This window comes from Peromyscus leucopus, chromosome 6, assembly GCF_004664715.2.
Source record: "Peromyscus leucopus breed LL Stock chromosome 6, UCI_PerLeu_2.1, whole genome shotgun sequence".
NCBI lineage: Eukaryota > Metazoa > Chordata > Mammalia > Rodentia > Cricetidae > Peromyscus > Peromyscus leucopus.
In genome coordinates this window covers 82,891,197-82,905,025 of record NC_051068.1, presented here as the reverse complement: position 1 = coordinate 82,905,025, position 13,829 = coordinate 82,891,197, and the positions used below count along the sequence as shown (strand labels likewise).

General features: G+C 46.9%; 1 protein-coding gene across 2 annotated transcripts in view; it reads left to right on the top strand.

Annotated features, from left to right (window-relative positions):
* Positions 1–13,327, top strand: part of Elapor1 (endosome-lysosome associated apoptosis and autophagy regulator 1) — an 87,332-nt gene extending 74,005 nt beyond the window's left edge. The window contains exons 15-22 of one of the 2 annotated variants that reach the window (XM_028879364.2): positions 76–249; positions 1,766–1,946; positions 2,732–2,828; positions 3,281–3,382; positions 8,033–8,159; positions 8,239–8,417; positions 9,407–9,572; positions 10,685–13,327. In XM_028879364.2, the coding sequence (XP_028735197.1) occupies positions 76–249; positions 1,766–1,946; positions 2,732–2,828; positions 3,281–3,382; positions 8,033–8,159; positions 8,239–8,417; positions 9,407–9,572; positions 10,685–10,753 (1,095 nt within the window). In that variant the 3' untranslated portion in view covers positions 10,754–13,327. Of the gene's footprint in view, positions 1–75; positions 250–1,765; positions 1,947–2,731; positions 2,829–3,280; positions 3,383–8,032; positions 8,160–8,238; positions 8,418–9,406; positions 9,573–10,653 lie in introns of both variants that reach the window. The other variant, XM_028879365.2, reaches the window with a different exon arrangement.
* Positions 13,328–13,829: the final 502 nt, after the last annotated feature.

Sequence of the window (13,829 nt, the reverse complement as noted above, 5' to 3'; positions counted from 1 at the left end):
TGGGGACAGGTCTGTTAGACCACTGCGGCCCCGAAGGCCCGAGACTGCCTGCTAACCTGACCCTCCTCCCCTCAGATCCACTCTCTCTGCTACAGTGACTGCACCTTCTCCCGAAACACGCCCACCAGGCTTTTCAACTACAACTTCTCGGCGCTGGCAGGCACTGTCTCGCTGGCAGGAGCGCCCAGCTTCACTTCCAAAGGGCTGAAGTACTTCCATCATTTCACCCTGAGTCTCTGTGGAAACCAGGTAAGCCGGGCAAGCTGACGGGGTGAGACCTGAAAAATCGACTAGAGGCCAGAGATGGGCGCGGGAGGAAAAACACAGCATCCCTGAGGCCGCACTGGAAACGAGAGAATCAAAGAGGTTTAAATAACTGGAACTCTCTCTGCGGATTGGTTTTCCCTCTTAAAATTAAGATCAGAGATAGGTGTCACTTGTTTTAGAAGTCTGAAAGGGTCAAAGTGAAGCCTCCAGGGTAGCAAATGGTGATAACTTGGGAAATGAGAGGGCAAAAGCCAACCCCACGTAGCCAGTCTCGTGCAGGGAGTTAGGAGGGGTGATGTGGGGAATCTGGGACGGTGTGACCTTTTACTCCTGCTTCAGCCTCCCAAGGGCAAGGTGTACATCTCCATGGCTAGCCAGGTAAAGTCATTAAAGACTAGAGGAGCCAGGCGTGGTGGAACAGAGACAGTCCGGGACCTCAGGAGGTTGAGGCGGGAGGATCTGGAATTCAAGGCCAGACTATGTAATGCATGGTCTCAAAAAACAAACAAACAAACAAACAAGCAAACAAACCTGGAGGCGACTCCAATTTCCTTCTCTCAATACACGTTTTGTTTGGTTTTATTTCCCTCTTTCACAAAACAGAAGGGAGATGTTGAGAATACAGCTGAGCAGCTGAAGGGTTTAGCAAGCATAAGGCCCAGGGTCCACGCTCCCAGAACTTTGCCTCCCTCCAAAAGTTTATCAGTTAAGACACAGGCTTAACCATTTTGAGGCCTTTAGCAGCTAGCAATCCCACCTTTTGGGGAGCCTGAGACAGGGTGATCATTAGTTCTAGGTCCTGCTGGGCAATTTAGCTAAAGTTCATTAAAAAAAAAAAGAAGAAGAACAAGAAGAAGTTGTGCCGAGCGGTGGTGGCGCATGCCTTTAATCCCAGTACTCGGGAGGCAGAGCCAGGTGGATCTCTGTGAGTTCGAGGCCAGCGTGGTCTAGGACAGGCATGAAAACAACAGAGAAACCCTGTCTCAAAAAAAAAAAAAAAAGTTGGGGGATTAGATGTCCTGCCTCGGGTCCTGGGGCCTGTTTGAACCCCTGGGAGTATCTGTCTAGACAGTGCTTCCAAGACAAACAGCTGAACCACAGCACCGAGGGAGACAAGAAGGGTACTTAAGCCATCCCAGACGGTCCAGTCCATGTCACTGGCCTTGGGGATCAGTTGACTAGCTCAGCTTCTGGGTAGAGGATGGACCCAGATACAGAAGGACCCTTGGCCAGTTGGCTAGAACTCCAAAGCAGGTGCCACCACCACAGTCTAGGTGACCCCATGGAACAAAAGGCTGGAGACTTCTGGACAGAGCCCTTCTCTTTACCACCCCCTCCACCCCCCACCCCCCCCTCACCCCACCCCCCCTTCAGTCTTGTTAGAGCTGTTCCACTGCAACGTGTGGTGGGAAAGCTGAACTTTTTAGAAAAAAAAAGAAAAAGGTCCCTTTGGGGACTCGTCTGTGACCATTTGCTTTCCCCCACATTTCCCTACTAGGGGAAAAAAATGTCGGTGTGCACAGACAACGTCACTGACCTCCGGATCCCTGAGGGTGAGGCCGGTTTCTCCAAGTCCATCACAGCCTATGTCTGCCAGGTGGTCATCATCCCCTCCGAGGTGACGGGCTACAAGGCTGGGGTGTCCTCACAGCCAGTCAGCCTCGCGGACCGACTTATTGGTGAGTAACCCCCAGGCTTGCTTGACTGTGTGTGTGTGAGATGTGTGTGTATGTGTCTGTCTGTCTGTGTCTCTGTGTGTTTGTATGTGTGTGTGTGTGTTTTTGTGTGTATGTCTCTCTCTCTGAGTCTGTGTTTGTGTGTGTCTGTGTCTGTCTCTGTGTGTTTGTATGTGTGTGTGTGTCTCTCTGTGTTTGTGTGTGTGTGTCTGTGTCTCTCTCTTAGTAGTGTGCATATGTCTCTGTCCCTGAATCTGTGTTTGTGTGTGTGTCTCTTTCTGAGTGTGTTTGTGTGTATGTCCATGTATCTGTGTGTGTGTGTGTGTGTGTGTGTGTGTGTGTGTATATACACACGTGTCTATATGTCTTTGTCTCTATGTGTGTCTGTCTTTGTGTGTGTGTATGTCTTTGTGTGTGTGTCTTTCTCTCTGTGTGTGTATGTGTGTTTCTTTCTCTCTGTGTGTCTGTTTGTGTATATGTGTGTGTGTGTGAGTATGCTTGTGTGTCTCTCTCGTGTGTGTATGTGTGTGTTTGTGTGTGTCTCTTTCTCTATGTATGTGTCTGTGTGTCTGTCTGTGTTAGAGAAGGTGAGGCGGACAGGCTAGAAGATACACGGTCCTCTGTTTTCAGTTCCATTCCACGTGCCCCTGGCATCTCTGATCAGCCTCGGGTCACGTTTGTGCGAGCTGCTCGGTGGTATGGTTGGTGGTTGACAGGTCTGGAAAGCACTGAAGTCTTTGCCAGCTGACGCTGTGAGCGAGAGCTAATTGGGGGCTCTGATTTGACAGGGGTGTCGACAGACATGACTTTGGATGGAATCATCTCCCCGGCTGAACTTTTCCACCCGGAGACCTCAGGGATCCCGGATGTAGTCTTCTTTTTCAGGTGAGGCTGAGAGACCAGGCAAGAGAAACCTCAGACTCTCCCACAAATCCGCACCCATCCCTCTCTATTCACCTCCTACTTGTCAAGCCTGGGCGTGTCCGAGGTCTGGGGCTACCGAGTCATCAGAGTCAACGCTGGCTGTAACTTGACCTGGGCCTTTTGCATATTACTGGGGTCATTATGCACTGAGGCAGGAAATATGGAAGATGTGCCATGGACATCCCTTCCCCGAAGGAGGGCCCAGCATGTGCTAGCCTTTTCTTTCTTAGGCCAATGCACTGCCCCCTTGACTAGATCTCCCTGGTCCCCCACTCTCTCGCATAAAGACCAAAGTTTGGCCCTCCCTGTTCTTGCTTGCCCAGTGAAGGAATCACCCCATGTTGACTCCATATAATGGCTCCCCAATAACAATGGAGAGGTTCCTTCCCTCATGGTGTCAGCTTTCACTGCAGATCCAATGATGTGACTCAGTCCTGCAGTTCTGGAAGATCAACCACCATCCGCCTCAGATGCAACCCAATGAAAGCTGCTCCTGGCACCCTGCAGCTACCCAGGTAATCTGGGGCGGGGGGCCCCCCCCGCGATGGCGACACGATCCACAGCCTCACCTTCCTCGGACTCATTCCATCCCAAGACCCAGAGATTATTTAAAAGGAGAAAAAAAAATCATGTTAGAGCCATTCATGGGCTCTTGGGGACACAGTCATGGCCCCTAGATCTTAACTCAAAATAAAAAAATAAGCCAGGTGTTGTGGTACAGCACTTGGGAGGCAGAGGCAGGTGGATCTCTGAGTTGGAGGCCAGCCTGGTCTACATATCAAGTTTCAGGCCACTAGGGTGACACAGTGGGACCTTGTCTCAAAGTGTGCTGGGCAGGATATTTTGATCTATTGATGGTTATGGAAGTGGAAAGAAAGTTTCCTCACCATTGTAAACATCACACACACAGCAAAGCACAGAGCTTATCCAGAAGCCAAGCATGGGAGTGCATGCCTGTAATCCCAGTACTTGGGAGGTAGAGACAGAGGGACCAAGACATTTTTGCACATTACTGGGGCCATTATGCACGGGGCCAGGGAGAAATATGGAGGATCTGCCACAGCCTTCCCTTCACTGAAGGAGGTCCCAGTGTGTACTAGCGTTTTTTTGTTTTTTGTTTTTTTCTTTTTGGCTAGGCCAGTGCATTGCCCCCTCGAATAGATCCCCCTTGTCCTCACTCTTTCCACCTAAAGCCCAAAGTCTGTGCTCCAATTGAGGGTGCTCTCAGCCACAGAGTGAATTCAAGGCCAACCCAGAGTACATGAGATGCTATCTAAAAAAACAAAACAGAACACTCTCCACCACCTCAGATCCCACCACCACAGATACACAGACGTATACACAGAACACCAGGGGCTGAGGACATAGCTTAGCAGGGAAAGTACTCGGTGCAGAGGCACAAAGACCTAGGTTTGCTCCCTAGCAACTCAAATCCAAAGTAAAATGAATTCTAAGCACGGTGTCGCACTTGCAATGGCGGTGGTGGCTCTCTGGAGATCACTGGCCAACCAACCTCACCTAATCAGCCTGCCCCAAGTCTCAGTGAAAGACCCTATCCCCCAAAACAAAGTGGTCATCTCCTGAGGAACAACACCAAAGGCTGACCTTGACCTTCACAAGCACATACATGCACACGCACAGCACATATCTATCTGTGCCGGAACTCCATTTCAACTACAATCCCTCAGCCAGGTAACTGTGTAAAAGTGGCCACTGTAAAATGTGACATGTCCCTGGGGAGGACAGGAGTCTTTTAGGGGGTGGAACTGTAGCTATTCGAGGACTCAGACATATTAAATTGAGCTCTCATTTGACGTCAGCAAAAACAGGTAGGGAAATTGGAGACCAAACTCTCAAGCTGGCCATGGTGGCTCCTCCATACATTTCAAACAGATGGGAGCCCAAGACATGGCATTGCTGTGTGTTTAAGGCCTGTCTGAGCTACAGAGGGAGACTCTGTCTCAGAAAGAAAGAGAGAAAGGAAGGAAGGGAGGGAGGGAGGAGGGAGGGAGGAAGGGAGGGAGGGAGAGAGGGAGGGAGGAAGGGAGGGAGAGAGGGAGGGAGGGAGGGAGGAAGGGAGGGAGGGAGGGAGGGAGGGAGGAAGGGAGGGAGGGAGGGAGGGAGGGAGGGAGGAAGGAAAGAGGAAAGGAGGGAGAGAGGGAGGGAGGGAAGGGAACACCTGAGTTAAGGGCAGATTGAGGAAAGTATTTTAGAGAGAGAGAGGAGATGAATTAGGCAAGAAGTCAAACAGGCATTCAACCAGATCTTCCCATGTAAATGGCGCTTTTCCTGTCCTGATTACCCAGTCCCAAATAACCAATTCAGAGGCTAAATATGAACTATAAATGCTCAGCTGATAGTTCAGGTGTGTTACTAGCTAACTCTTACATTCAAATTAACCCATTTCTATTAATCTAAGTATGGTCACATGGCTTGTGGCTTAACCCATCCTCTAGCATGTCTTGATTCCTGAGTGACTGGCTGGCATCTCTTGACTCCGTCCTCTTTCCTACCATCATTCTCATTTTGGCTTTCTTGCCTAACTTCCTGCTCAGCTACTGACCTGTCAGCTTTTTATTAACCAATGAGAGTAATACATATTCAGAGTGTAGAAAAGGATTGCTTCACAGCATTTCCTCCTTTTGTCTAATTAAAAAGGAAGGTTTTAACCTTAATATAGTAAAAATATATACAACAAAAACATTTATTAAGTAAGAATTACAGTAACAATATCTAATCCATTTGCATTTGACAAAATTTAGAGAAAATACTTAATTATCTATCTTATCTTGGTGAATCTAAAGTTTTGTATCTAATTTACCTTCTATTATAACTAAGGAAAGCTTTAATTATAATGATTTAGTCTTCAACTCCATCAAAGGCCCCAGAAGGGTTAAATGTTACCTAATGACAGGGACATCAGGCTGCCTGGACAGTCACCCAAAGTTCCTCTGTAACACTGGGGCACCCAACTCTGGCCTACAGGCCTGGCATATCTGGCAGACTTTCCTGTGAAGCAGGGAATTCTGAAGGACTGTTCTACCTTGCCGTGGCAAAGTTCAGCAGTCACCTTTCTTGCAATCTGCTGGTCCAGTTTGGACAGTAACTGTCAGCAATTGAGGCAAGGGCAGTTTCTTTGCCCATATGGCCATAAAGAAAGCAAACTCCATATGGAGTTTTTTTTTCACTGCCCAACATCTTCTTTGAAGTAGATTGATGCTGCCAGGAGATGTGTCTCATTGTCATAAAAAAAATAAATAATAAATAATAAAAAAAACTTATGTTATTAAAACATCTTAAATGCCACATTTTGTAGATCTTTGAAGTGTTTGAAGACCATCTATCTAAATATATCTGTTTATTACCTTGAAAACATACCAAGTTTGACTATTATAGATGACTATTAATCTGTATTTTTTAATTATACATTACATTTTTAATTAAGCTGCATAAACACAATACCCAAAACAAGAGTAGAAATATACATAAAGCATAACAGAAATAACTTTAAATTTGTATCAATAAATTAAAATCCATATCAATGTAAAATATTTTGAGATTAACAACTGTCTTTTGGAGTAAAGTAGATTCAATAATCTACCCTTTCCCCCATCATTTCTATATCATATCCCCCTTTTTTCTTTTAGAAAGAGATTGACTATGACCAATAACAATTTGTAACCAACTCCCCTTAAGTGAAAACAAATATTTATAACCAATATTTTGGGAATGTGGGCATAGTTCTCTAGACTACTTCCTGCTGACTAGGGGCACTGGTAATCTTTGAGGGATCCTGAGAAAATCAGGATAATTGTTAAGTCTTGGCTGGAGTATTTTGTGAGGTTGGATCATCATAGTCTGTATTAATACAAATATAAATATAAACTGTATATTTTACACAAGCCAGACAACGATAATTTTTTGTTTTATCAGGTTAAAATATATATCACATGTCTTGTAATTACTTTAGGTTTATTTTTCCATGTCTCTAGTCAGGATTTTAGGGGATCTTCCTCGATCAAATCTGATTTTCCTTAACCTGGAATGAATCCATAGCCTCTCATTTCCTGCAGAAACAAAAACACAACCTCTCCCCCAAATTTAAGTGACATACCTTTTGACTTAAATTTTGGAGTCAAGGTATTTTTAAAATATGTAGGTTGGTTTAATTTAGTAGCTTTCACAATCAAATGTCTCTCCACAGTTATTATTCACCCATTAACAGTCACAAAATCTAAAGGAAACACAATAAAATATAGAATCCAGACTCTGTGTATTTCCCATCTTTATGTCTTTTATGTTTTTTATTGCTCTATTCCCTTTTCAATGACTTTACTATTATTTTTAAATTGTTTTTTAATCTATGACCATTTCTTTCCTTTTCCTTCTCTCTCTTAAGCCTACGCACGCACATTTTTCAAACACACAGTGACCCATTTAGAGGCCTTTTTATATGAATCTGTCCTTACTGTGTATCTTTAACTTTTTGTCTATATGAGCAAAATCCTAAATCCACCACATAGCACATGGCTGGGAGATGTCTCTCTGTACCTTGGGAATCTGCCATGCTGCAGCTTAAGCCCACATGCCATGGCTGGGGGGGGGGATGGGATATGTGTCTCTGTACCACAGTCTGCATGAGAAACATGAACTAGGAAGCTTCTCTTCGCTCTGTTTTTGTGTTTATAGAACCCCCTACCCCCTTTTTTTAAAAGCTTTCTCAGGCTTTATATGAATGTACACCCATGTTGGGCTACCATAAGTAAATGGAGGTGGAGTTTTTCTGTCCCAACTGCCAGGTCCCAAATAACCAATTCAAAAACTGAATATGAATTATAAATAGCTCAGGCTTGTTACTAGCTAACCTCTTACATTCAAATTAACCAATTTCTATTCATCTATGTATTGCCATGTAGCTCGTGGCTTTACCTGTCCTCTAGTGTGTCTTGCTTCCTGGGTGGCTGGCTGGTGTCTATTGACTCTGCCCTCCTTCTTCTCATCATTATCTGTTTGGCTTTCTCACCTAACTTTCTGCCCAGCTATGGTCTGTCAGCTTTTTATTAACCAATGAGAGCACTACATATTCAGAGTATAGAAAAGAATTGTTCCACAGCATTCCCACCAATCCATCACCTGACAACTCCGTCTCCTTCCTACTTTGCTAGCATGTGCTCTGATGGGACCTGCGATGGCTGTAATTTCCACTTCCTGTGGGAGAATGTGGCTGCCTGTCCACTCTGCTCAGCCTCTGACTACCACACTTTTGTCAGCAGCTGTGTGGCTGGGATCCAGGTAAGTTGCCCTCTGCTTGGGAATGTACCAAGAAAGGAAAAATTGTGAGTTCTGAGGTCCCTGTTTTTCTCCCCAACAGAAGACTACGTACATGTGGCGAGAACCAAAGATGTGCTCCGGGGGCATCTCCCTGCCTGAGCAGAGAGTCACCATCTGCAAAACGATAGATTTCTGGTTGAAAGTGGGCATCTCTGCTGGCACCTGCACTGCCATCCTGCTCACCGTCTTGACCTGCTACTTCTGGAAGAAGAATCAAAAGTACATGATGGGGCGTTGGAATCTGTGGGAGGTCAGGGTTGGATCCTTGAGCAGGAAGAAGATCTGAGGGTATTACTGAGAATTTTCTTTGGAGCTGGCTATTGACCCTGAGGTTGGCCAGAGACTTTTAAAGACACCCATCCATTGTAGGCCTTCAATTTGAGCAGGGATGGCTATCTAAAAATAGCTATAAGATTCTCTAAAGAAAAACCAAGCCAGGTGTGGTGGTGCAGGTCCTTAATGCCAGTACTTAGGAGGCAGAGACAGGGAGATCTCTGTGAGTTTGGGGCCAGCCTAGTCTACATGAGACCCTGTCTCCAAAAAGGAAGGAAGGAAGGAAGGAAGGAAGGAAGGAAGGAGGAAGGGAGGGAGGGAGGGAGGAGGGAGGGAGGGAGGGAGGGAGAGAGAGAGAGAGAGAGAGAGAGAGAGAGAGAGAGAGAAGAAAGGAGTATCCTTGGGCTGAGGTTGTAGATCAGTGAGAGTCCTTGCCTAACATTCAAGAGACCGGGATTCAAAGGTCTCTTTGTTGTTTTCATTAACAATACAAAGGCAAGGTATAGTGGTTCATGATCCCAACGTTTGGGAGTTAGAGGCAAGAGGACAGAGTTCAGGGTCATCCTCCAGCTACCTATCCATTCCAGGCCAGCCTAGGCTATATGAAACCCTGACTCATAAACAACCAAACAAGGCATGGCTTTATAAATATTTCTGTTTTGAGAAACAACCAGCCTTGGGGGGAAAAAAAGATCATTAAACAGAGAGCCAAGATTCCTTCTGTTCACCTGTCCTTCACACTCTTTGCAAGGCTTCCACTTCCTTACATAGAGGTTATCTACGTGCAGCCCAACCATCCCCTCATGACAGGGGAGGGGTTATCTGTGTACACCAACCATTCCCTCATGATGGGGGAGGGGTTGTCTGTGTGCACCAACCATTCCTCTCAATGCCACACTCTCACACCTTGCCTCTTTCCTTCCCTCGTTTCACAGACTAGAATACAAGTACTCCAAACTGGTGATGAATGCTACCCTCAAGGACTGTGACCTGCCAGCAGCGGACAGTTGTGCCATCATGGAAGGGGAGGATGTGGAAGATGACCTCATCTTTACCAGCAAGAAGTCACTCTTTGGGAAGATCAAATCCTTTACTGCCAAGGTAGAGAGGGACTATAAGTGACCTGAGAATCAGCCTAGGGCGTGGGGAGGCCCCTGGGACAGAGTGGCCCCGCTCCACTGAAGACCTGTACTCTGCTCCTAACTCCCAGCACTGTTCCAGCCCCTCCTAGAAACCCCACCTTCTGCCTTCTGTATTTCACATCAGTACCCTCCTCCCTGGGGCCAAGGCCTCGTCCTGCTCACTCCTCCCTAGTAGATAGATTGTTAGGGCCTTTCAACTTCCAGAAGGAGTATTGAACCACCCGTGTGCGACAGTTACACACACACACACACACACACACACACACACACACACACACAGCGTGGCGGGGGGAGTTGGTTTTTTTCTCTCTGTGTGTGTGTGTGTGTGTGTGTTTTAGTAAAGAGGAAGCCACCTCTAGGTTCAGTTTCTGATAGACCAGTGGAGGGTGCTATCCCCAAGGTGTTGTGGGCCCCGACCTGAGAGGCTGAGTCCTAGCCCAGCCTAAACTGCGCCTGGTATGTGCTTCTGAGCTGGGCTGCCTGCCTCTGTGTGGGTGAGTTGGTGAGCGTGACGCTCATAAATGCCTCCAGACACCACTCTCCCTGGGCAGGGGGCCAGCAGAGGGCACCCGAACGATTCCTCCCGGGCTGAGCACACACCTGATTGCCGCACAAGGGAGTCTTTCAAACAGGTGTGGCTGGGGCGGGTGGGGGAGGACAGGAGGGGGCAGGGAGCGTGGTGAAGAAGGGGGCGGCAGTAGGTGTCCAGTGCCCGGGTCTGATCCTTTGTGCTGACTCGTCAGGGTGAGGCCCGCGGCCAACTCTGGGCTTGGTTTTTGTGTTTTGTTTCCTTCCCACCAGTGAGAGAATAGTTACTCTGGGGACCTCGTGGGTCGGTCTGGGACCTCGAGAACTAAGCAAAGATGCAAAGCAGGAATCATGATTTTCTTACTCTCTGAGTCTGTAACACAGCAGCAAGAAGAGAGGGCGGCCCGTTCCTATGTTCCCACCGATCCCCGGGAAGCCGGAAGTCCCGCAGGGTTCCTTCGGTCACCCGTTTTCCATTTCTCTCCTTTGTCCCCTTAATCTGCCCCGTGCAGCCGCCAGCTCCTGTCGCCATCTCTCTTTCAGAGGACCCCTGATGGATTCGACTCGGTGCCGCTGAAGACGTCTTCAGGAGGCCCAGACATGGACCTGTGAGAGGCCGGGGTCCTGCCTCGCCCGCCTCTCATCTGGGCGCGTCACCCTGCAGGCCTGGGGCAGTTTAGACGCCAGCAGCCTGCACTCGCCGCTGCTGGGAATCTCTTCATCGTGGCCTTATCGGAAGTTTGGATTTCAGACCCTTGTTTTTTATAGCGTACCCAAACCTTTCTCTCTGCTTGCCTCAAACCTACCAAATATACCCACACTTTGTGTATCGTTTCCTTGTTTGTATCTTGTGTCCTAAAATAGTTCACCCCCCGGAGCCATACTCTCTCCTCTGCTCTGGAGTGAAAATAGTTCCTTTTGAAGTATCGGACTGACGTCTGGCCTCCTGTTTGAGGGCAGGCGCAGCTGAAAGTTTTCTTGGTCAGATCAAGGCTTCGACTCACTATCTCTTTAGGAGAGAGGCTGGGTGAGGGGAGGCTGGAGACGGACAGTCTTCCCAGCAGCCTGGGTTCATTCCTTCTGGGTGGTGAGCTTGAACAGGGAGCAGTGGACAGTGTGGGGACAAGGTGAGTCGAAGCCCGTGTAGGAAAAGACTGGGAAAAACCACAAAGACAAGAAAGAAGGGGTTTTGTTTGTTCTGTTTTATAACCCGAAACCTCGTTTCCTTCTCTTCAGTGATAAATATTCTCACTAAAGGCAAAGGAGATGATTTATTTATTTATCAAGAACTTGCCCAAAGCCCTAGTAGACCTATTCCCCACAGCTGATTATTATTATTTTTTTAATGTCCCTTCCATCTCCTTAGGACACTAGAAAGAACCAGGTAAGTCGAGCTTTATCTTCTATGGACTTCACTGGGAGATATAAACACTTGCCAGTGAGGAACCGCCCATCCGTGAGCACCTCAGTCCTAGGGCATCATGGGATACAGCATCTTATTTGGAAAGAATGCAGAAGGCCAGGGTTTTAATGGGTGGTACGAGGGACTCCAGCCCATGATGACATGGACCAGTTATGGTCATGATATCTGCTAGGTCACAGAGGTACTAACTTCTAGAGTGCCCAGGAAGGGGCTGCATGTAAGGCAGATACTGACCAGTCTCCAGGGAGGAAAACCAGGGATGTTTTAAAGGTCTGCACCCAGCTGAGGGACTTGTCACCCCGGCCCCTGTCCTGTTCTCGTTTCCTTTGTGCACTAAAACTCTAGAAGACTCCCGGCCTCCATTTCTGGTGACCCCCCTTTGAAAGGTGAGTAGACTAGGTGCCGTCTCACGAACAGAGTGGGTTCCTTCTCCCCATCTCCTCCTTTTACTCAGCTATAATTGATGAAGTATCTAGAATAGAAAAAAACAGAAAAATTTCCAGTTGACTTTTTCTTCCTACTCCTGGGAATTCTACCTCTTTCATCCCATGCCAGAATGGCCAGCTCTTGGTTGAGCTCCAGTTCTCCGTGGTCTACACCTGTGCCCTTTCCCCAGCGACAGGTGATTGGCATAAAACAGAGAGGCATTTCTGAGTGGTTTGTCAGCCAAAGAAGTGGCTTGCTCGTCTGATCCTCATGGCTGCCCTGGTGATGGCTCCTAAGAATCAGAAAGAAATGAAGCCATGCCACGACTTCTGACCATCAGAGGCATCCACGGTGACTAAACATAAAAACTTTTCTTTGGGTATCCAAGCTGTCCCTGATTGTGTGATTCTCAGGCCTTGACCATGCTGGAATTATCTCGAGTGGATATGTACACATAGGCCATGAACTCATGGCTCGTCTCCTGCAGCCTCTTGGGTTTCTGTGATGAAGACCACAGGGGATAACTTAGACTATTCTGTAAGAACTAGAAAAAAGTTCATCTCTTTGGATTTCTTATTAGGATGTCTTAGAACTGAGTAGCCCAACCCCAAGCATCCTCAGACTGCACTGATTCTATGATAGCATTTTTAGGATCTCTCCTCTACCCCCTACTGGGGTGATTCCTAAAGGAAGAGGGTCACCTGTTGCTTCTCTAGCAGTTCAGCAACTTCAGATAATTTCAGTAGCTCTACTAATATATAATTTACAGACAGCATAAGTCACCCTTTCAAAATATACAATTCAGTGACTTAGTTTTCTGTGCTGAAGATGAACCCCAGGGCTTCTCACATGCTAGGCAAAGTGCTCTACCACTGAGCTACATCACGGACCATGAACATACAGTTTAGGACAGACACATTAGCCCTTGAGCCAGGGCTGTGGTAGTTTGCATAAGTTTTAGGGGCAGAGCATTGGCTCAGGAGATAGTGTGTAAACTCCATATGGATATCTAGAATCCTACATGATAATTTCATCCTGCAGTCATCCCTGTATTTGGCTGGGAATACAAATGAAGATTATGGTATATCTAAGGACCAGGGGATTTCTTATGCCATCAAAACTTTTTTTTTCTAACTCTATATTAAAGCTAAAATTGACTATATTTATATAACAGAAGCTTTGTAAAAGATTTTTCAGCTTTGTGAAATCATATTGGTGTCTCATCAGGATGGGTTGGATTTCCTTTTTATTCTGTATCCCACGCATTTATAGTTTGTTAGGGATGGGGGTTGCATGTCATTTTTTTAAAAAAATAAAAACATACCTTTTGAACTGTCTTTCTTGAATTATGGGGATGGGTAGCTGGATAGGTGAGTGGGAAATGGTGTCTTTGAAGCTCAATCAGAAAAGATGAACAGAGAAAGGAGCACAGACTTCGGAACAATATGCAGGATGGAGGCTAGAACATTCTTGGCACCCGTGGAGGAGTTAATATCGAACACCTCAGTTTCTATAATAATGAAATGATACCAGGACTGGGTGAGGGACAAAAGATCTCACAAGTCAAAGATAGCTTGTTAGGTTCCTTCCCCAGTCAGGCTTCTCTCCAGAGGCCCAGCCACACATGTCCACAAACACGAACAAACTTCGCTTCTCCTGGGAGGAAGTGGATTATTGCAGACTAGAGGTGGAGAAAGTTGTAGAGATACTACCTACGGACCTGCCATTCCCCAGGGTGGCTGGGTTCTTCTGATCCTGTACTTTCTTCCCCTCTAGTTACGTACACTTAGCACCCCAGGAGAACTGTACCCGCCACATGAGTTTAGGCTGCCACCGGCT